The sequence below is a fragment of the Agrilus planipennis genome, unplaced genomic scaffold, assembly GCF_000699045.2.
Source record: "Agrilus planipennis isolate EAB-ADULT unplaced genomic scaffold, Apla_2.0 scaffold15, whole genome shotgun sequence".
NCBI lineage: Eukaryota > Metazoa > Arthropoda > Insecta > Coleoptera > Buprestidae > Agrilus > Agrilus planipennis.
This window is the reverse complement of record NW_020438871.1, coordinates 1089767-1114680: the sequence shown is the minus strand read 5'-3', so window position 1 is coordinate 1114680 and position 24914 is coordinate 1089767. Positions and strand designations below refer to the sequence as shown.

The window sequence follows — 24914 nt, the reverse complement described above, 5'->3', positions numbered from 1 at the left end:
CTGCGATAGGGGAGATAATAAAAAACAGAAAAAGAATTTACCCCAAATTCCCCACAACAATTTTAAAAAACGAAGTGAAATATTTATAAGTTTAATGTTATTGTTTGTAACACGTGTTGGCGATGAAGGTGTTCCTCGTGCTTATATTTTGTTTGCTTATGTAGATCACAACGGTATAGTTGAACGGAAGGCGAAATTTATGGCAGAAAAAGAGCTTCAACAAGCAATTTAGAAGCAGCTCTCCAAATAAGTCCATTTAAGGAAAAGCTTCGGTTCTTCGAAATTTAAATATTCATGAAATCTGTTATCAGCAAAGTATTTTCTATGCTAAATAAACACTTTTTGCAAGGTGACATATTTGCCATTTTCATTTCTATAGTGTTGTATCTCTATTCTAAGCTTGCGTTTAGTAATTGAGATTAAACGGTTCAAGTAATTTCACTCTTTTTTTAATGAGTGAATAATTATTTTGTGTATTTTTGTTAAGACTACCAGAGTAATTACATTTGAAGGTTTCATCAAAATGTCTTTTGTGCTTTTTGCTTGAAAAATGTGGAAACAATTATACAAATACAGAAAAATATTTCATTAAGCGGTAGTGTAATTTATTTTTGTCTTATTATCGCCACAAATAGGTTTCTATCGTGTAGCTCGTTAATTAGATTCTTTTGTTAAGGATTCTCTAAATGCTATTATTGCTGTTTTAAAAGAGAATGCGCCACGAAGGACAAAGGAAAGAGGCAAACAAAGAACGGCAAAAACTATAAAAACGTATATTTTAAAAAGAAGAAAATGAACATTCTGTCAAATAATAATTCCCGGAAATAAATTATCAGGGCCAGGACGTGAATGAAATTTCTTCAGAATAGAAGAATAAAGCCAAGGATTTCCTTAAAACCAGTAAATTTCGCTCGTTCTCCTCTGATGAACGAATTTCTAGGCTGGATTGGGAATTTTTACTACAAAGACCTTGTCATGATCGCGTTTTAGAAAGCGTTCACAAAATTGCGAGTAGAGGAAAATGATGTCGTGTCCTAAATGCAAACGCAAAAAACTAGTTCAGCATCATGAAGGGAAGAATAATAACAAAGTTCTGTTACCCGCAGCTACAAACTAACCACATTCTATGGCCATCATCTTCAATACATATTCTTATCAAAGACTACAACAAGTAGCCTGCCAATAAATCAATCTGTTAATAAATTTGTCACAATACATTTTTTGTGAAACGGTTTTAGTAATGAATAAAACCGACCTTGACCTTACTTGTAGGAACCACATGTAAATTTAAAAAGTGATGTACAAAATCCATTATTAAATTATCCATCTAGTAATTACTGTAAATGGTGCTTTTACCCGTTTTGTCGCAAGTCCAGCCTCAATTTGATCAGTGAAAAACGACTGGAGAATCATCAACTTGACACTAATAGACATGGCATTTCCCTAAATAAAAATATCGTAGAAAAGTACTGACAAATTATGGTCTATACTGTTCTACACAATATTTCTATTTCGGGATACGCTAGGTATAGCGCCAGCTTGACGGCCCTCCAGTCGTTTTACGTTGGACAGCTAGAGAATGTACCACATTTCAACGACAAATTATCGACAATTACAACCACAATTAAAAACCACAAGTGAGATACATGTGGAATATGGACCTTAAAGGAATTATTAAACTTAAGACGTATGACAACAGCGAATTCTCACGGGCCTAGAAGAAAACTCGCGTTTCGGGTTTTAGCCGCTTTTTATAATTGTGAGATGTTATATATCGTGTAAATAAGCCCAGTGTAATGTAGCTATTCAGATAGTGTTTATAGCAACAAAGGTATCGATATTTAGAGAGTAATGATGTGAGAATTCCATAAGGGATGTCGTCAGTAGAAATGCGTCGTCCGTAATATAGGCCAAGTGACAATTCTCCTTTCGTTAACGATTCGTTGTCGCATCAAAACGCGACGGCGTCGCGTCAAGTCGCGTCGCGTCGCGTCGCTTGCATCTCTCGGGTTACTTCATTAGAACCGGATAGTTTCAGTTGAATCCATAGTGTGCCGTCGGAGGTATTTTGCTAGAAATTGTACTTAAGACGGCCCACAGGGACATCTTCAGTTTCGCTACGTTTGGAATGTTGGCTGCGAAGCTTATCCGTCGTATGACATGCATTACAGGTTTATGTCTTCTTGCCTGCCTTCCGTGAATTCTCAACGACCGACTTGAACAGGAAACGGAATCTAAAGAATCCTTACGGAAACTATCGCCAACTTTATTTCCTCTCGTTAACTCCTAATACATCACCACTGCCCGTTTATAAAAAACTATAAACACACTCGCAAATCCATACGAACAACTCCAAACCCCCAGTTACCACGACTGTAAGTAATTTTTTTATCAAAGGAATATAATATTCGTATAAACAAAGCATAAATCAATATCAATGTGTAGATATTATTACTTGTACAGGTACAGTACCTACTTGCAAAGAAAAAATTTCAAACAAATTCAGGACAAACCACTTTCGATTAGGTCAAATTATTCCAAGGTATCTTCCGTTGAATAAAGTAGTCTATTGGGATCTGTCAAATGGGAGGAGCCTAAAAATATGGCGCCGATTAGGGAAAATTTATCGTAGTTCCTATAGTGTACCGTGCAATTTCCAAGTTTTTAAATTACGATAAAATGATAAGCGTTGACACAGTATGTGATTGGGCTGACACAAAGCTTCGGAAAGGAAATTTCGTTGAAGGTGAGCGTGTTTTTAATGCCAATCACATTATAAAATTCGGAAATAACAAATCCGGAAGCTAGCCTTCAAATTCCGTCAAGTTTACTGCCTACTTTTTACAAACTTCGGATTTAAAAAGTGATTCACGTTATATAATTGGTGAGGTGATTCTGGGTGATTTAAGCAATATCATATCAATGACTTGCACGTGCAAAGCCGATTTAAGAGAACGTTGCAAACACATTATTGCAACTTTGTTGTATTGCAGCAGGTAGGTTCTTAACCTCAAAATACTTATATCGTATCATTAGAATTGTGTTAAATCAATTACACAGGAATAAATAATTTCTCACTTTATAATTTTAGTATGATTCTAGTTTTAAATATTAAGGTTATGGCTGATGGTAAATACTTGCTGAAATATAATCATGTGCATTAAAATGACGTGAACAAATTTTTATTCCGGAATTCACTTCTTTGATACCTACTGCTTTCATCCAAGCTTCTATTAGTTTACTTTTTTCTCTAATTTTCCGAATATATTTTTTACATATATAAAACGGTTAGTTTTTATTGGAAAGTAGTTAATGTAGGTGAAGAGTGAAGATCTATGTCTGAAGTGCTATTGCAGCTTTTCACTGAACATATTAACTTTTTATTTGATTTAACTTTAGAAGAAAACTTCGTCGACTCCATCATCAAAAAAAATTTACTTTTTTAACGTGTTTTATTATTTTAATAAACAATTTTACAATTTGCGTGCACAGTTCCTATGTAAATTTTTCCCTCATTCGAGTTATAAATTTTGCCACCAGATGGTGTATGCCCATTTGACGGATCCCAATAGACTATGCAAAATGGATAAGTACATCCTACAATCAGGTTCAGTGGATAACGTACACAAAATTACCTCGAATAATTGTGATTTTTTTCATTTCGTGTAAATATTTTTAACTGTTAAGTGCGATAAATTCCGGTTAAATATGACTTAGGATCGTTGTAAATCTGGTAGAAACGTTTGTGACATTAAGGCAAACGTACTAACAGACACATTTTCCCGAAAAGATAATGGTAACTTTATTTCGAATATATGTATACCCAGAGGCTATTTATTAAAAGTGTGAATTAACATACGATAGTGTATAAGGCCGATGTTGGTATTTCTCGCCCGTCTTTTTTAAACGGTTACGGCCCTTATCACAGGACAATAAAATAAAATACCCAGCAGTAAAGGAAGTCAAACTAATGAATATAGATATCCTTTTGTTTAGTGCCTATATTTTTATGTGCACGCTATATCCACCTACGGCCGTTTTTCTCTCAAACGTTATATTACAGAATTTCACGGGGATACACTCGAATTGCTGATGATCGAATATTTTAATAACGCCACTATTCTTTTAATCCAATAGATAAAAAAACGTTTCCATCAATTCCAACCAAACATAACCATTGAAATAATTTATCCCACGCAATTACACAATTAATTTTGATACCTATTATTAAATTTTAAATTGATATTGGCAATCAATTGACAAGATAAAAAATGAAGTAAATCGAGTACGTGAAATTTGACAGATGGCCATTCTGTTATTTGACGTGCAGAGCATCGAAAAACGATTGCAGAAAAAACAAACGCAGAACTTCCTGGTGCACCTAGTATAAATTCAGTAGCTTTAAATGAATATGAATTGAAATGGCATAAACAAATTTTACTATTGAAAACACGTTGCGCTTAATAAAGCATCTATTGAAATGCATCATTAACTTAAATTCATTGTTTGAATTGTTTGTGATGCAGCTTTCATTCCAATTTGAATGGAAATGTCAACTAAAACCTGCAATCCATACCATTCGAGATAATCTTGTAGAGTATAGCACAAACTTGATTGACTTATTCGAATACTTCTTCTACTAGCAATATCCTTCTAGGCAACCGAATGTTTGCTGGGTTTATTGATGTAAGTGGCATCATTTTCATTTTTATCCTTCAAACGCAGGAAACTCAAAGGATTACAGAAAATCAGTTTCCTTTAAAGATGTTTTAGCTTTCAAATTTATAGAAACCTAAGCGGAACTGTTGTACTTTGTTGTACGTCTTCCTATCCGTCGTGCAGTTAGGTAATATTTATACCAAATGATAAAGTTTAAGAAGTCAAATAACTCAAGATGGATAAAGACTACCCTGTCATCATGAATAAAATCTATAGCTTCATAGTTCCTTAAAAAAAATCATATTTCTAGCTCATTTCAATGAATTTCAAACTTTACTTTAATATTGGGAGACTAACCCTCGCTAATAGACTAACTGCAGATGTCGGCAAACTTTTAAACTGTAAGAGCCATTCGCATGAATTTCAAAGAATTTCTAACTGGGTTTTTACATTTTGTTTCAAATTTGTATCGGACAAAAAGGTGACTTTATTTATTATTGTTCATAGATTACAAAAATGGTATGCCAAACAAAACTAAAATTATATTAAAAAATCAATGCGAATTTGTCGCAAGTTCGCGCATCGGTTTTATTTTCTGCAACTGCGACTTTTCAGTCGCGGCGACTAAAAAATCGCAACGCTCGCTAAGCCTTAGATTTAGCTGGTCGAAATGCACTGTAACACTCACACATCAGTACAACTAATTTGGAGATTATTTCTTTCATACGCCATACAACAGTAGCTGTTGGTAAACCCACAAAATTTTTAGGGCTAGTTTTTTCTGGAACCCCCAACACGTTGTTAAATTAAGTTCGTTCAACTTTACCTGCTGAAATAAAGGCGAGTTAAAGACCTTAATTTCGGCGATGAAAAGTCAAATTAATATAGCCCCTCTCCCTCTTATTAATTTGTTAAAGGTTTAAGACGGCTTTGTCGATATCTAACACTAGGTCATTGATAACAAAAGGTAGTTATTTGGATGCTACCTTCTGTCCCTATAAAAACCCATTCTTTAAACGTTAACAAAAACAATGCATCAAGACATCAATGAATCTGATAGCTATAATTGATTCACTTGTCCTTTAACTGATGAAAATCAATAATAAATAAATACGAATGGAATCATTTTTACCTACTAAAATTTGTTACGAAAACTATGAGTAAGAATATGTAAGACTGTTTGTATACTATGTAAGACCAATACGTTATTGTCATATCGATCAATTCATAAACAGCAATGGTCAAAAGAGAGTCATGCCCCTTAGCCCCTTGATACCTCCGATAAGTTGATAGAAACTATGAATGTTTATAATATTGTTGACGTTTAATTTTTTTAATTGTACATTTAATATAATATCAAGTTTTTTGTATCTATTAATTTGCAAGCGTTCTGATAACGATACGTTATTTATTTACATCATATTGAATTTAAATTTTATCTTTAAAATCTTGTTTTCAAATATGGTTAAAATAAGTGAATTTGTTGCAATTTTTGAAAAGTTATTTTCATGTTACTGAGTCTCGTATATAAACAACTTAGCAAGACACTACTTGTCGAAACCAAAATTTGGCAAAGCAAAGTTGCTTTACTATTTACATATTTATCGTATAATAGGTATCTATCTTAGCTTGATAAGTAGATGTGTCTAAATGTAGGGTAAGTACCTACAAATTTTTGTTTGATTAAACAGAAAGTTTCTTTTCCTTTGGTACTTTTTTTTTTTAACTTCGTCGCCCAATATCAAACTTCATAAAAGCAGCCACCTTATCTTAAAACCAAATAAATTTCTGTTTGTTTGTTTACTGGAGTGATAACGAAGGGGAAACTTTTTGCCTTGATTACGTTCCTTCCATAAATTTGCATTACAAAGTCGGTTTACTATAAATTTTGACGAATTAATATTCTTTAAAGTTCTGTTTTTTTTTTTAAACGCTGTTAACATTTAAAAAAGTATCTCCAAAACCGGCGGTTTGTCTTTATTTATCGTTCCTGTTGTCTTAACAAGTAATCCTCATTGGCATAACTGGAATTACAAACGCGTTTACACAGAAATTTACATATTTTCCATACATATACATGAACATAAATGAAAAAACCGAAAATATTTACATAATGAAAATTGCAGATGCTGAAACCCAAGTGGAAAACAACGACCGTTTTTTTTTTTTCAAAAAAAAAAAAATTGAAGTACTTAAAGGCAAAATTATAATAATTCCTAGTGGGCAAACATCAGTTTATGCTTGAGTCGTTGATCATAGATTTCATTTTCCAGGTAAAAATTCAATAAAACGCTGTGCAATATACAGAACGAAAAACATTGTTTGTGAGAATTTATATCTCAGGAAATTAAAAACCAAACGCGTTCGAAATCTGTGAATAAATTGGTACTTGTGAACTGGACCAACACACTGGCCAAAGTGAACTCGTTTATTTGTTATTACAAAAATCTCTAAATACACCTACCAATGAAAAATAATACGTCTTTAATGTATTAAAGGTGGTAGAAATCAAATAGAAAAAAGTGAACGGATCTAAATATAACTATAATTGGTTGCATACGTTCTAATAATACGTCATAACAATGGATACTGGACTGTCAGGATGTGAGACTCTTGTTCCAAATTTCATGCCAAAAAGCGTCCACAAGGAAAGAGGGTCTAGTGTTCACGTGACGATACCAAGTGAACAATTCCGCAAATGACTGATAAAATACACTATTTAATTAATATTTAGTATCCTTGAAGGCGATAGACGTCACCCACAAGGCCCGTCTTCATTGTGGATGCAAACATATGACATGCTGACACCCTCTTAGTCTAGTATCCACAGTTATGAAGCTATGATCATCAAATATATCTTTGATTTGAATAGTTGGTTACATTTACGTATACATTATAAAATGTTAAGGGTCAAAAGCTACACATTGAAGGTTACGTTAGGTTAGGTTACACCACACAACAGGTACAAATGTTTAGAGATAATACAAATATAAATATGATTTCAATTCGTATTCAAATTAAACAACTGTTGATCCACACGAACCTAATATTCTTATTGGTCTATCGTAATTTTTACTAAACGAGAAAATTGCTCGCAAACGTTTAGTGCAAATCGATCAGTAAAATAAGGGGATTACAGTCCGTATCCCAACTCATTTAGCCATTAGTAAAATAACATACAGCAAATTACCATAACAATGTATTGTTATATTGTCTGGCCATATATGAATAACCAGTTTCGAAAACCCTATTACCTTTATCTGTATTCAATCCGAAGTATTAGAACCCACTATCTATTATTTTAGTGGAACTAGTTTATTCGATTTACATGTAATTAGATATTTTTTTTAAAGAATTCCTTAATTACGTAAATTAACTACTTATAAAAGCCGTTAGTTTTCCTGCAAATTAACAATTAGATTGTCCTTAATTACGAATCGAAATTGTATATAATTCTGATCTTATTTTGAAAGTCGAAACGATTTCAGAAACAAACTGCTCATACATGTGACTTTATTACAATATTAACATCAACAAGTCGAAAGCTTATCTTGTCAGGACCGTTTCAATTAAATTCAAAAATTTTGTGATCACTTTAAAAAATGCCAATGGTAAGAGAAATATTTCAATACACTTTTTTCTTCTCGGAAAATTGAATCTCGGTTTGCAAAATAATTTGGATTTTCATTTTCAATAAAATAAAATAAAGCGGTTTCTTGTTTCCAGTCGATTCATATATTCGAAACCAATGCTCAATAAAGTGAAAAAAATCTCATTATTAGATATATTGTTTTGCTTTTTGGACAAAAGAAGAAAGGGCTAAAGCACTTTCCACGAAAAACATTATTTCCTTTATATTATTTATTTTTTGCTATGAATCTACTCGTAAGCAAATATAAACAGACGGAATGAAGTCAAAAGGCGTAGGTCCGAAAGTTAATGGAGGCTTTTTACGAATAATAAAAAATTGACGTGGTCTCATTTTTCGTTTAGGAAGAAATTATTCCCGTCCGGGAATTAGAACGAAAACTGGGGATGTATAGTAGCCATTCCGCTCAAATTGTGATTAATAGTCATCCTTTTTTTTTTGCTAATTTAAAACTAAAATCAAGTCACTGCAAAAACAAACAAACCTGAAGAATAACAATAGCGCTGAAAGGTCGAGGTAAATTACCCGCCATTATTTCTTCCAATTACCACTGAAAAGCTAAAAGGTCAACAGCGGCACATTTCGAAACGTTGATTTTGCGGGCAGCTATATTTCCTACGCATTAAAAGAAAATCAATTAACTACTTGTTGTTTACGACACAATTGCAACCATTCCTACATGTTCTTATCGAAACTGTTGCAAACTCTATAGATCCGCTGTATAATTTCTTTCAAACCAGGTATTTCGCATATCAGACCAACCGAAAACATTACGGAAAAGCGAAATTTACCCAAACTAAAAACGAAATAAATAAATGTGACATGAATCCCCTAAAAGAATTGGTGGATTCACCAACATTAGCTGTTATTTTACCATAAAATAATGTTTATTAGTTATTAGATGTTCCCGATGTCACGCATTGATTTTGCTTAAGACCTCCCTGTTCTTTTAAGAATGTGGACAGTATCACAATGTAAACCATTAACAGCTTTTCGCCTCCTACACGTGAGCCTTGCAGCCAATCGTCCCGCGCTATTTTTTAATGAATGTAGAATACTGAGATCTTCAATTTGATATATGGTACACGTACCTACGACGTATCCAAACCTAGATATTGATACTTCCCAATTGCTATTATACGAGGGTGGATTGATAAGTTTCCGGCCTAACCAAGAGATGACGCCACTAGGCCTACCTTGAGGTGACATTCTATAGTACCATCCTTGGATAGCTTGTAGCTATAGTTTCAGCCCGATCTCCTTGCTAGTGTAGGTTTGACAGCACGCTGAACAAGACGCCTCTGTGGTTTTCGTAAAAATGGAAAAGCAGGAAAATCGTGCTGTCATCAAATACTTTTATTTGAAGGGGTTAACGCCGAAGGAAATTAAAAAAGAGATGGACTCAACACTGGGGACATCCTCCCCGTCATATTCAACCGTTAAGCAGTGGGTTTCCGAGTTTAAAAAGGGTCGTGTGAGCACCTCTGATGGGCCTCGCTCAGGACGCCCCGTTGAGGTCACAACTCCAGATATGATCGAAAAAATTCATCAAATAGTGCTGGGAGACCGCAGATTGAAAGTGCGTGAGATAGCTGAGACCTGTAAGATGTCATATGAACGTGTGCAACATATTTTGCACCAACATTTGCATATGGAAAAGCTCTGTGCAAGATGGGTGCCGCGTTTGCTAACAGTCGACCAAAAATTGATTCGAAAAAACATTTCTACCGCAAATTTGTCATTGTATAAGCGTAATCCAAGCGAATTTTTGCGTCGATTCGTAACCGTTGACGAAACGTGGGTCCACCACTACACTCCTGAAACCAAAGAACAGTCTAAACAGTGGATTGGACCAGGGGAACCAACTCCAAAGAAGGCAAAAACAATTTTTTCGGCGAACAAGGTTATGGCTACTGTTTTTTGGGATGCAAGAGGTATTATATACATTGATTACCTTGCAAAGGGTAATACTATCACTGGTCAATACTACGCAGACTTATTGCAACGTTTGAGCCACGAGGTGAAAATTAAACGACCTCATCTGGCGAAGAAAAAAATCTTGTTTCATCACGATAACGCACCAGCGCACACGTCAATCGTTGCGACGGCTAAAATCAACGATCTAAAGTTTGAATTGATGCCGCACCCTCCTTACTCTCCAGACCTAGCCCCGAGTGACTATTTTCTGTTCCCTAATCTCAAAAAATGGCTTGGCGGTAAGAGATTTGCGGACAATGAAGAAGTAATCGAAGCTGTAAATGGTTATTTTGAGGAGCTTGACGAATCAGTCTATAGAGATGGCATTAATAGACTGGAACACCGCTATGAGAAATGTATCAGCCTTGGAGGAGATTATGTTGAGAAATAAAAAAAAAAAATTTTTAAAAACCTTGTTTTTCTTGGTCAGGCCGGAAACTTATCAATCCACCCTCGTAAGTATAATGATGTCTAAGCATTTCATGTTTTTTGAATCCTCTTTTCGCAAAATAACTTCTAAAATGTTTCTCTCTGTCTTATCCAAACAGGACCATTTAAAAATCTGAGGATATTATATTCCTAATGAAGACTATACCTAATTCACAATTATCTTGGTCAATTTTTATTAACGAATTAAGGAAATAGGGACAACTACTACTGCATATCTGACATCTTCTTTCTAACCTGCATTAATTATTTTCACTTTTGTACATTACCGCTTAACTGAGCAGAAAAATCTTTTGTTGAGACATCTTAAACATTTTAATTTTGGTAACACAATAAATGATACACATTTTCTTTTGTTTTCGTGGAAGAGAGGAAATCTTCAAAAGACACCCAGCCATACGTACGGTACATACAACTGGTTAGTGTCGGATTCCCGAAAAATTTGTCCTTGGACCTACTGACTAAAACCCCTCTACCTCAAGCCGTTATGGGATCAATTAAGGCCCTCATCAGCTGATTGTTTTTTTATGAGTGTAATGAGTTTGTGTACTTGGAAATGAACTAGGCGTTTGTGTGTGTATATGTGTGTGTGCGTGAGTGTTTTGGAATTTCGTATGTTTTATTGGTTAAAGTTCCACATTACTCCAATTGATATTTTGGTATTTATTCTTTTGTCACTGATGCGAGAAATGTCTAGGATGATGAGGGAAGAAAACTCCAGTTTTTCGACAGGTGGTAGGCAGATGTAACAAACACGTACATATCTTGGATTCCAAACTTAATTAGTAGTTGAGGCCAGTATATTATTAGTAGCATATTTCCCTTAATGGTGCTGATCATTACGGAATCCCCGACCTAACCTAATGAGTGATAAAGCCACAATGACCGCCATGCTGGCAAGCTTCTATTATCTCGATCGATCTGGATGTGCTGTGCTCTGCTGTGCTGCCATTTCAGGGACCCTCCTCCCTTCCCTTTGTTGGCCTTATTGTTCCCACTGATTTACGAGCACCAAACGGTTCGAATGTTTTTATCCACGAATTCATGCGCCTCTTTTAAAATAAAAGCCAAAGAAGTTTTTTGTTAGCATTCAACGTAATCTGAGAGCACAGCCTTTCATCTGGTGCCTCTAATATTGCTTAGAAAATATTAAAAGGGTAAAAAAAACGAAAAAGGAAAAAATCTCCTTCTCATTACGAACAACAGCTTTACGAAATTATTTCCCTTACCTACTAACTGACCCGTACCTTAACCTTAATAAACATTGCGCTTGCGTTATCAACATGGGCTGTTAGATAGGGACTTCGTTTGTCCATATTCTTTGGACTTGTATTGGTATCAAAGTTCAATTAATTCAGTAGGCGCAATATAAATACGAAATAATCAATAACGATTATACTGCATTAATATTCGTTCGTTGGATACAAATGTTGATATAAAATTTGAATAAAGTCACTATTTATATAGGTACGGCAATTTCGGTCTCGAATTTATTTTTAACTGCAAATTATTCATGAACTCTTGATTCTACAACGTGGTTTCGTGAGTATTATAATGCGACGTTCTTCCTTATTTAAAGATAACACTTTGAATTCAAAGCAAACAAAAGTAAATCCAAAACCAAGCTCACATCTTCGCGATTTACCGTCGCAAACAAACAGCCAACTCTCAAACAGATCAATATTGATTTTGTGATAATTTGAATAAAACGAAATTAAAATTTTCCGTTGCCAAATCGAGACAGGGTTGAAAAGAAGTAGATGGTGTTAAATGCCAAAAGAAATTTATTTTACTGCATATAATTCAGTCGCTGTACTCGTATATCTTCTTTTAGTTTGCGACTAATTTCTCACATTAAATCCAATTTGCGTCGTCTATTCGGTAATTGTTTCTGCCAGGAAGACTTTATGTAAGCGCCTACATGCATTCACTGAATATCTCATAAAAGTCGCGGAAACCCGTTTATGACCGGTTGAAGGAAATAAAATGAGAAATAAAAGTTCCACAAGTACTTAACAATTATACGCAGGCCAATGTAAAAAGGCTGCTTACTGCATGAATGTATGCAAGATGGCTAAGAAACTGCACAATCAGAAAGTATTACCTTTATTGTTCCTATTATACAACAATTGAGCCTTTATTTATCCATAAAACTCAAATAAAAGCCAAACAAATCACACCAGGTAAAATACTGTAGTTCCAACTACCTAAAACACCTAGTCACGAAATGCAAACTGACCACAACGTAACGATACTATGGTAACCCGCACACAATAAACAATGTCAACAAGCATATACATACTTCGATTGTAGAATTTCAACAGTATCAATTGCATATACATACTGTAACCACAACATTTTATTACTATATCCTTCCCAAATTTAACGACAATGTACGTAAGATATCATAGCAACGTAAGGGAATTCATTTTGACTGTAGCATTTTTTTCACAACAGATCTAATCTAATGTACTCCTACATATTAACCACAATGTAATAAGCTACAGCAACGCAATGTAATAAACGCAACTCATCATCGATGCTTTAACAACAACACAATAGTTTAGCCACAATATAAAATAGCAATAGCACAAAAAATTAAACGTGCATACACTTAATGCTAAACATCTGTGATCTAATAGCAACATAATGCACGAAATTAACTCGAGTTAACCACGGCATAACTATAGAATAATTTAAACACAACGTAAAATGCTGTGATAGTAATTTCAAGCGATAAAAATGCACTTTAATTAAAGCGTCACCATTTACCATTAACATAAGGTGTTGTACCGACTCAGTGTATTTGCCATAACACTATGATACAATGTTTCTTTAATTTAACCACAACGTAAAGTGCTTTACCTAGTACCTAGTAATGCAAAGCAATAAAAGTGTAACTTGACGTGAAATAATAAGTTAAATTCAACATATATTCTACTTGTAAACAAGTGCAATTTATTGCAAGAATATAATATTACGTGGTGGGCTGTTAGTTATTCCGTTCTGTGATAAGTAAATTTATTGGCACCTGCACTGTCGTAAATCGTCTCTTTAATTAAGTACCTAGAATTCCTCCTCCTCTGATTCCTCTACCTGTTATTTTCGCAAAGCCAATTCAATCTGTTGGATCGTTACAGAAAAAGCGAGTGTTCTCTCCTTTTCTTCTCCTATCCGTACGGAATATCTTTAAAGCAATGATATCGTTCTTTTATTCTAAAAGCCACCCTTTATTTTATATGTATGAAGACCGAGAATCAGATTGAAATGGGACGGTAAAACGTGTCCATTTGACAAAGAATATTACCATTTTTACGTCCTTGAATACAAATTCTACTTTTACCTTTATACTTAGTATGATCAGTAAAAAAATTTTAATAATGCAATTGCTAGATGTCTACACTTATCAAGTCCCTTAGTGCAAATATAAACTTAGTTGATAGGTGTGCTGCTGAAGTATCATTAAATTCATATAATCTTTTATAAGTAAGCCATCAAAAATAATGGAGTAACTTCGTTTAAAATTAATCTAAAGTTCATTATTAAGCCAATGGAAATTTAATTACTTCATACGGCTCGAAGCAACTTTGGTTTATCTAATTTTAAATTAAATATCCTCAAGATACATTCACCAGTCACTGTTTCAATTACGCTATGCATAGATGATATATTTCTAATTTATATTTCTACCACATATAGCATGACATGTACGTGACACTTAATAACAAGCTGATGTCCTAGGGCACCCGGTAGGAACAAATTTTCTTATGCAATTCGACAAATTTTAATTATAAATTTTGGTTAAAGTATTTTGCAATAAAAAGACTGACAAACATCTAACACATGCGTTTCTTAAACGCTATCTGTTCACAATATTTCGAAATGGCTATTTGAACACTGTAGCAGATTAGCTACCGAAGCTTTTTGAAATAATGCCTATTGAATATATTTACCAGATCGACTATCTTGTCAACTCTCTTTATCTCTCTGCAGGCAATAAGTAAGCAGGACAGAGATGTCCACTAACGCATTCGATTTTTGGCCGGCGTTTTGAAGCTTAAAGAACGATGCGCGGTGAATTGGTCGGGCGATTCACCGGCCGACAGTCGACGATGCCTGACGTGTCGGTTCGAATTTGAAATCGTCGGACTCGAACGTCCCAACCGTTGCACCGCGCGAATTGCCGACTGTTGCACAACGCTTTAGAGTCAACTTAAGGAAAAGCGAATTTTTATTTAATTTATAATATAATCTAACTTTGTGCCAAATGNTATAATATAATTTTAATTTTGGTGTTAAATGACTTTTTTTTGTTTATTGTAAATTTCGGTAAAAAAATTAGTCAATCTTGAAACCTTTAAATACTCCTACATTAAGTGGTGTCAAAAAAATATGGTGACGATTCCTCAGAAAGTTTATAACTTTAAATTTACATTTCTATTGTATTTAACGTTGCATTTTGTGTACGTATTGCTTACAAAAATATACTTGCAGGAACCATAAAAAACGTTAAAACTTAGACAAACTTTCTTGAAAATTGCATGAGATTGTTGTTCCAGCAAAGTTTTCCTTTAACTTTCTTATTTGTTTCACCAAAGTTTATCTTTTGCAATGACCCTTTTCTTAATAGGAATTTACTTAAAAGTATGTATAAAGGCTCTTTTTAAAAATATAACAACGTTACACCTAACTTTCTACACCAGAGCACTTTATTTCATCTAAAATCTGGTTTTAAATACTTAAAGTCAAATTAACAAGACCAACAAAATTAGTTCAAAGTTTATGTGTCTAATAACATTCAAATAGAGTTACTATTATTGCTTTAGTTTGTTTTTGTAATATAAAATTTATAAGTTATCTTTAAAATGATGGTTTTCCTGTTATAAATGTATGGAGCACGTTGAATCATTTTATATTACTAGGGTTCCGTACGTCCGAATGAAAAAGGGAACCCTTATATTAGGATCAGTCGTGTATCTGTCCGTTTTATAAATAACTATTTTTGAGTTCTTTTAGGCGTGTTTTCAAGTTGCTGCCTACGTGGCCTGAGCTAGGTTATAGACCCCTGAGTGTAATTCCTAATTTGTTTTATCGTTACATTTTTAATTGTAATTGTAAACCGGCCAAGATTGTTATTGGCTTTGAGAGCTGTATTTCAAATTTTGAATTGCTAATACTAATTGAGTTTGCAATTTCCTACAAGAAGGTTAATAAAAATTCAAACGCTTTTACATTCTGCAGAACAGTAGTTAGCTATGTATTAGTTTTTAATTTGCATAGTCTTACACGTTGCAACCAAAAATCTTGTTGCAGAAAATTTCCATACTTATATATATATGTATATATATATTTATGAAACTAGCTGAAGTAGTAACGAAGACTGCGTCTTTGTTTTAGAATGTAGAGCTCCGTATGGCTACTTTATTAGCCCCAAGATTATGTGTAATATTTTGTTAGACATTAGCATATGGGTACATAATATGAAACTGGTCCCAGTGCATTTGGCAAAAATCCAATAAAATCGCCACTTTGTCGAACGGACATGTTTTGCCTTAAAAATTAAAACACTACCTTAATGTTGTTGCTAATTTTTATTGGTATGTATTTTCAAAAAACGTTTATCTCGCTGATCGATGTGTGTATTAGGTATAAAAAAATATCACTAGAAAAATTCTTGTTTCAAGGAGAAAATGGGAATCGTCCCGGGGGAGACTATAACACGAGCATGTATCCAATAAATTTCTTAACAAAAATATCCCCCAGGAATTTAACACATCTAAACCTATAAAAATGCAAAAAGCGAAATGGTTTTACTTATTTTCGATACTGGATATTTGACTGGAAAGTATGAATATTAGTATTGCCAACTTCTCGAGATGCAAATCGAACGACAACGCTAAAATGCATTTAGAGAACAGTTTAACTCGCAAAATAGAACAGTTCTTGTAATTCAGAAGAAATTGGATTTTTTTCACTATGTACACACCGGAAAACATTAAGTTTTTATCCGTCCAGCACCAAAAATTTGCCCTTTGAAATCTAATGTAACTTTCGTTCAATTAAAGTCATGTAAAATCAGTGTTACATTTCGAAAAATCCTTCTAAATATACTAAATGCCAACGTTTAATTTTCAAAATTAATTACAGGAATCACTTGTGCAACTAATAATAATGTTCAGTAAATAATAGATACATGAAAATTAACTCGTTGTTTTAGGGGTAGGGTTAGTTATTTATTTTATAGGTCATAAGGTTTAAAAATTTCCTCGTTTATAAACTAGCATCAGGTTTAAATTCCTATGTTTAACAAAAGTGTTTGATACCACTTGAATAATATAATTTGGTGGCATGTATACTTCAAATCAAATACAATGGATGCTCTGAAAATGTGAGATTATATTTCGCTCTCAATTTTATGCATACCACCCATTAACAGGGTTAAATTAATTACACAAAAAATATTACGTCAGCCCTGTAAGCGCATGGTTAATAAACGCGTAGAAGGGCCAAACATAATTTTTTTTTAAATTTCCACTTGCAACTCGAAATTTCGAGTTGTAACTTGAAATCTCCACTTGTAATTCGAAATTTCGACTTGCAACTCGAAACTTTAAGTTGTAAGTTGAAATTTCGACTGTAATTCGAAATTTTGAATTATAAGTTGAAATTTCGACTTATAACTCTAAATGCTTATTAAATCGCAACCTAACATAACCATACCAAAATCCTAGTCTAAGCTAAGCTAATTGCAAGTCAAAATATCGAGTTACATTTCAATTTCGTACATATTTCATCAAACAGCTACTTTTCTATAACAATATTTTTAAGAATAACGTTTTGTAGTTAAAAATGAAATTAATAAACAGATAATCATTTTATATGACTACTTCAAATAACTATTACAGGTATAATGATGATATAGCTTTTCATTTCTACGATGTCATGGCTTTCCGGAGCCCTCTTGTGAGCCCGTTTGAATAAAACGGAATTTAGAATAGGTCAATTTTAATAGGTCATATAAGGCGTGTGGTGTAGTGAAAGGTTTCGTAATGATTTAACTAAATTTTGCGAGAGTTACCCTTGTTTCAAGTATATACCAAGGTAGAACGTTTATAAAGAGACAAGTTTGCTGTAAGTCTGTGTCTTTACAAAGGCTTTCGTACTTGAGAAGCTATTAAAGTTTTCCTTAGGTTAATACTTTCCCACGAAGATCTCACATTAATTAATTAACAAAGAGAGGCCGAAATTGCAAGGATGTAGCGTTGCTATTTCGTAACTTGTCCTTTTAATGAAAGGAATGTGCAAAACACTTATGCTAATTTGTGTTAAAAAGTTCAACACCTAATGGCTAATGTTTCTTAATGTAAGTAAATCTCTTGTTTAACTTAAAACTTGTTTGTACGAACCAATTTACACGAAGATTACACCGAACAAACCAAAATTTCATGTCTTTGTCCGATTTGCAAAGCAAACTTTACATCATAAATTATATTCATAAGCTTTAATGAGTTGCTTTTGCGTTATTAAATACAAATAAAATTTCGACTGATTCAGAGAAAACCTTTTCAAAAAACGTAAATCATAAACACCATGTCCTTAGATGAAAAAGGAGATACAGACATCCCAATTTACCACAATAAACTTTACTGATAAGGCATATGTTTTCCCCACCTCTGACGTAATAATTGTGAGTGCGAAGCGCTAAGCATTGCGATTGTGAATTGAATGCCAGACAAGCAAAAATGATGAAATTTCTGCAATATTATTGCATTGGCCGCTTTAAATTTTCGTAACGCGAACTCGTGACGAGTCACGACCCGGCCGCGCAACTGTCAATACGCAGGAGCTGTAAAGATACTGCGTTTTGTTTAGAAAGTGATACTTATAAGATGGGGACAGACAGATTAAAATACAGACACTTTTACAGAAAAAGAGAATATCCTTGTGTTCATAAAACAACTAATCGTGAGGTTTTGGTAGTTTCAAAGAAAATTGTTACAAAAGAAAAATCATAATCACCTGTATATGTATAAAATTTATAAGTTATCTTTAAAATGATGGTTTTCCTGTTATAAATGTATGGAGCACGTTGAATCATTTTATATTACTAGGGTTCCGTACGTCCGAATGAAAAAGGGAACCCTTATATTAGGATCAGTCGTGTATCTGTCCGTTTTATAAATAACTATTTTTGAGTTCTTTTAGGCGTGTTTTCAAGTTGCTGCCTACGTGGCCTGAGCTAGGTTATAGACCCCTGAGTGTAATTCCTAATTTGTTTTATCGTTACATTTTTAATTGTAATTGTAAACCGGCCAAGATTGTTATTGGCTTTGAGAGCTGTATTTCAAATTTTGAATTGCTAATACTAATTGAGTTTGCAATTTCCTACAAGAAGGTTAATAAAAATTCAAACGCTTTTACATTCTGCAGAACAGTAGTTAGCTATGTATTAGTTTTTAATTTGCATAGTCTTACACGTTGCAACCAAAAATCTTGTTGCAGAAAATTTCCATACTTATATATATATGTATATATANGAAGAATACATTATTAATCGGAAATATTAAACAATTATATGCTAATACCTGCCAATAATGCATTACTAATTGAAGCTATGAAGTAACAATATGCAACCACCAGAGGTTGACTAAGGGATGACTAAGGAAGGGAGGGGCGGCCCGCCACAGGCTTCTGTTCCTGAAGAGCTCTAAATTTCGAAAAATCCTTTTCAATCAAACTTCGAACAAAGTCTACAACACCATCTACATAATTGCACATTTTATTACAATTATTGTTGAATTTTTTAAAAAATATGTAACTGAAGCGGCGGAAGTCTGATTTTATTTTGCCTCCCAAGGCCTCCGACGGACTTGCCATTGCAAACCATAAATATCAGCAAATTGCCTCTTTCATACTTTTTTCTCAAAACTGTTGATTATTTTATTCCGAAGAGGACGACCGTGCTTCTTTGTGTTTATTGTTTGTGAAAATAACAAAGGCGAAGTAGTATTATCGGAAGTGATTTTGTTTCAGTGTTTTCCAAAGGAGAGGCGGCTCATACAGTTAAAAGATTCACAGGCTTATACACTGGGCCGTATTTCGATCCCACAACAACCACAAACATAACGACGCAGCTGGGAACTCATGCTTATCTTCCCTGCAGAGTGAAACAGCTTGGCAACAAATCTGTCTCCTGGATCCGAAAGAGAGACGCCCATATACTTACTGTAGACAGGTAAGCAGTCATTTGTAGTGATTGATAATATGAGTCTCAATGGATTATAACGGAGAATTTATAATTCCATGGTGACCAGCGACCCCCCAACCTACCATATAACATTCAAGATTATGCGCGGAAAATAATAGGACCATATCGCATTCACAACGCTTTGAAAATTTAACAAAACCTTACTCAAAATATCTTTAAAATTGTAGCGAAGTGGAAAACAATGTAAAACATATAAGTTTAAGTACTTACAGACTTTGGTGGATAGTCAAAAGAATTTTTTATTAATCGTAAATAGGTGGGCATTTTAAGCAAATTTAATAAAAATCGTATATTATATGCAGTATTGTTTTAATGTTTCTTTTCGACATTTTGAATATCCCCTATTTCCAAAACTATTGAAGTGCTGAAAATCATTTAATTGAACTATTCAAGTGAAATTCATTACATAAACAATCCATTTAAGATTTAACTGAAGATAACACCCTGGGTGTCAAAACGAGTTTTTTAAGTTTATACGTTTCTAAACGTTTTACGGAATTTTTGGTTTTAAGTGTTTATTTATTTCGTTTGGGATCATTATAGACTTAAATTTGAAAACAATTGAAATGATGAAATTGAAATTGATATGGAAATGAAAAAAGAAAGACTGGACACTGGACCGAGTTAGATAACCAATAGCGGTCAGAGAAGAAAATAAAGATTTAGTAAATGAAGGTTATTTCTTGGAAAGGAGTTAAGGAATAAATATTTTGACCTAACCAAATGAAAAAAGGAAATTATTTCTTAGAATTGAATGAGGCAAGATAGTAGAAAATAGATTTGTAAATAGGACCATGTTCAAGGGGGTTAAAAATAGAAACTAATTGTAAATATCGACTTCATCCTTATCGTAAAATGTACCGTTATTTATAACTTTTGTTTTAAGTTTGTGGGAAGGGGTTCACGGCCTTCCAATAAAATAATTAAATTATTTATTTGATGATCAGAAATGCCATTCCTAAATCTCCGAAATGAAAACGAAAAAACCTAAACTAAATACTGTTTCTGTTGCATTTACATAGAAATAAATTAAAAAATGTATTCCTTTTACAGTATTTATACAATTATGCCTGAAATTTCCGTATTGTATGCATTTTAAAAACCTTTCTTTGATTAACCATCATAATACTGACTTTTCATATTATTATTCCTTATTTTATATGAGCTAGATAATATACTTATAGGTACATTCTGTTTTTGCAATTATAAAATATTGTATATTTGATATTTCAATTGATTCTCAAAACTAAATTATTCATATAAATGCCTAAAGTTAATTTGAGAACTAGAATTAAATGTTACTAATGAATATACATATGATATCCTTGTTTTAATGATTGAGCTTTTCATTATACGTCCGTTAAAATGTATAATTAGTAAAAAATTTAATATTGTTATACTGATTTACATTTCTACTGTAATTCCAATGTTTTACAGTGCCATTGTGTAACTGAATTTGTTTGCGCCGGGTTCAAAGCAAACACATTATTAAAGCAAACTGTTTATCTAAATAATAAGGTGATTCATATTATTGTTTCCAACAAATTTGCAGGTAATCATCAAAGTTAACCGAATGATTATAACTGCATTGACACAATTAATTGTATGTGCCTTTATTACATCAAAATAACTCGTTTGCCACCGAATAGGATGTTATTTAATGCTAATAGATACTACAAATTTATTCTCAAGTTTCACCAATCCCTTAATAAAAATTACGCGCGAAATTATAATGCATCAAAGTTAAATTCATTTTGATTTCACTATATCTACAGAGCTAATTTCTTACATACAATTCTGGACAGTTTCATTATTAATCTTCGAGTATTAGAATTATTTAGAACTCCTTTAATAATGTCATTTTTGGTAACAGATATCATAATTCTGTTGTTCTTTAGAGACTGGCGTCTGAAGTTGTATTTTTAAGTTTGAAAAGTTTGCATGAACATAATTTCTTGTGTCGATTGTCAACAGGTACACATTTATAGCTGATGATCGTTTTCAAGCATTCCTGGTTGACTCCACGGACACCTGGACGCTACAAGTTAAATATGTCCAGGCGAGAGACGCTGGTGAATACGAATGTCAAGTCAGCACTGAACCTAAAATGAGCCATTTTATCACTCTCAACGTCGTCGGTAAGTTCAAGTGAAGTAATTTGTCTGCAGTGCCCCAGAGGTTGCAGAGGATTTTTAGTCCTTAAGGCTGTAATTTTCAAACAAAAAGCTCTAATGCCTTCTCTCTATAATTCTAAATCAACTTGATATACATGTGTATGTATCGTATACAAACTACCAAATACGTAATATTCATACAAGCAAACAACGCTACCAAAAAAATGCGGATTTTTGTGTTGTCTCTGTTTGGCTTTGTTCTACGTAAAAAATAATTGTAGGACACAAACTTTTTTTGTAGCCTACCTAAGCATGCAGGATTTCCATCGAATCAGCACGAAGATCTAATACGATAATCTTTCGCTAGAGCTATAAATACACTTTTATCAAGATCAACTGTTAGCGATACCAACAATGATTTTATCTACTGTTTGTTCTTTCGACTGCGACAGTTGTTCAGCCTTTTCACAATATATTAAATGATTCAATTTATGTATGCTGTCTAACAGAAAAGGGCAACACAATCTTACAAAAGTTTTTTAATAATTATTATTGTTTATTTTTCCCCTTGAAGAATCACGCTATGGCGAAATAATTATTGTGGATAATTAACAATAAGTTTTTATATCTAATAACGAAAGCTATTCGAGTAGGTACTACCTACTACATAAACAGAATATTAGTAATTTTTCGCCTTCCCTTCCCTTGTCAGCAAAAGTAAGCAAACCTTTACCCCTCCCCCTCCTATACATTGCTATACGAGGGTGGATTGATAAGTTTCCGGCCTGACCAAGAAAAACAAGGTTTTTAAAAATTTTTTTTTTTTATTTCTCAACATAATCTCCTCCAAGGCTGATACATTTCTCATAGCGGTGTTCCAGTCTATTAATGCCATCTCTATAGACTGATTCGTCAAGCTCCTCAAAATAACCATTTACAGCTTCGATTACTTCTTCATTGTCCGCAAATCTCTTACCGCCAAGCCATTTTTTGAGATTAGGGAACAGAAAATAGTCACTCGGGGCTAGGTCTGGAGAGTAAGGAGGGTGCGGCATCAATTCAAACTTTAGATCGTTGATTTTAGCCGTCGCAACGATTGACGTGTGCGCTGGTGCGTTATCGTGATGAAACAAGATTTTTTTCTTCGCCAGATGAGGTCGTTTAATTTTCACCTCGTGGCTCAAACGTTGCAATAAGTCTGCGTAGTATTGACCAGTGATAGTATTACCCTTTGCAAGGTAATCAATGTATATAATACCTCTTGCATCCCAAAAAACAGTAGCCATAACCTTGTTCGCCGAAAAAATTGTTTTTGCCTTCTTTGGAGTTGGTTCCCCTGGTCCAATCCACTGTTTAGACTGTTCTTTGGTTTCAGGAGTGTAGTGGTGGACCCACGTTTCGTCAACGGTTACGAATCGACGCAAAAATTCGCTTGGATTACGCTTATACAATGACAAATTTGCGGTAGAAATGTTTTTTCGAATCAATTTTTGGTCGACTGTTAGCAAACGCGGCACCCATCTTGCACAGAGCTTTTCCATATGCAAATGTTGGTGCAAAATATGTTGCACACGTTCATATGACATCTTACAGGTCTCAGCTATCTCACGCACTTTCAATCTGCGGTCTCCCAGCACTATTTGATGAATTTTTTCGATCATATCTGGAGTTGTGACCTCAACGGGGCGTCCTGAGCGAGGCCCATCAGAGGTGCTCACACGACCCTTTTTAAACTCGGAAACCCACTGCTTAACGGTTGAATATGACGGGGAGGATGTCCCCAGTGTTGAGTCCATCTCTTTTTTAATTTCCTTCGGCGTTAACCCCTTCAAATAAAAGTATTTGATGACAGCACGATTTTCCTGCTTTTCCATTTTTACGAAAACCACAGAGGCGTCTTGTTCAGCGTGCTGTCAAACCTACACTAGCAAGGAGATCGGGCTGAAACTATAGCTACAAGCTATCCAAGGATGGTACTATAGAATGTCACCTCAAGGTAGGCCTAGTGGCGTCATCTCTTGGTTAGGCCGGAAACTTATCAATCCACCCTCGTATGTCTTCTTAAAATCTGTTTAGATTTCGTGTCCATTTAATATTTATTCAAGCAAATTATTAACATCGTATTTAAATATTATATTCTTGCTAAATACAAATTGATCGTCCTCAATCCATGATACTTGAATACATGACTCCGAATTTGGATTGGATTCTGTCCTCCATGGCACCAAAAAGAAATAAAACTTACGTAATACATGAATGAGCTTTTCTGATGTTACAAAAAGTAAAATTCTCATATATAGAATAAGAGAACATGCATTTTTCTTTTTTCTGTGCGTACCTGATTGAAAATATTTATGATTTTCCTTTTTAAACCGATTAGTCCATCCGTTTCGCAATAAAGCTCGAAAGCGTGACATAAACTGCAAGCCAAACTAAAGTTACATGATATTTACATTTCGTACAACACGGCACTTTAGAGAATTAATTGTGTAGTGTTTGAAATGACTACTCAAAGTTTCGAAACAGTTTTTACGGCTGTGTATTGTCGAACACTTTAAAATGTGCCCGTTGAAAAGAAAAAAGAAAACGCTGTTGCATCTTTATTTTTAAAAACTGAGAATATTTTTCATGCAATCTAACTGAAATCCAGTTTTAATAACAACATCGTGAAAATAGGCGAACGCTTCCGGAAGCATCTGGATATTGCTTTTCTTCTTTTCACTTTGTGTATTACACTTCTAATTTATGTTGGCAACAGGTGCTAAGCGGTATTTACGATATATTGGTTTTAACAAATTGC

At 33.8% G+C, this 24914-nt stretch overlaps 1 protein-coding gene across 4 annotated transcripts in view; it reads left to right on the top strand.

Annotated features, from left to right (window-relative positions):
• LOC108735209 (hemicentin-2-like) overlaps positions 1 to 24914 on the top strand; it is a 329541-nt gene that overhangs the window by 302009 nt on the left and 2618 nt on the right. For all 4 annotated transcript variants that reach the window (XM_025977596.1, XM_025977590.1, XM_025977586.1 and 1 more), the window contains 2 exons: positions 19766 to 19967; positions 21975 to 22138. In XM_025977596.1, coding sequence (XP_025833381.1) covers positions 19766 to 19967; positions 21975 to 22138 — 366 coding nt within the window. The remainder of the gene's footprint in view (positions 1 to 19765; positions 19968 to 21974; positions 22139 to 24914) is intronic.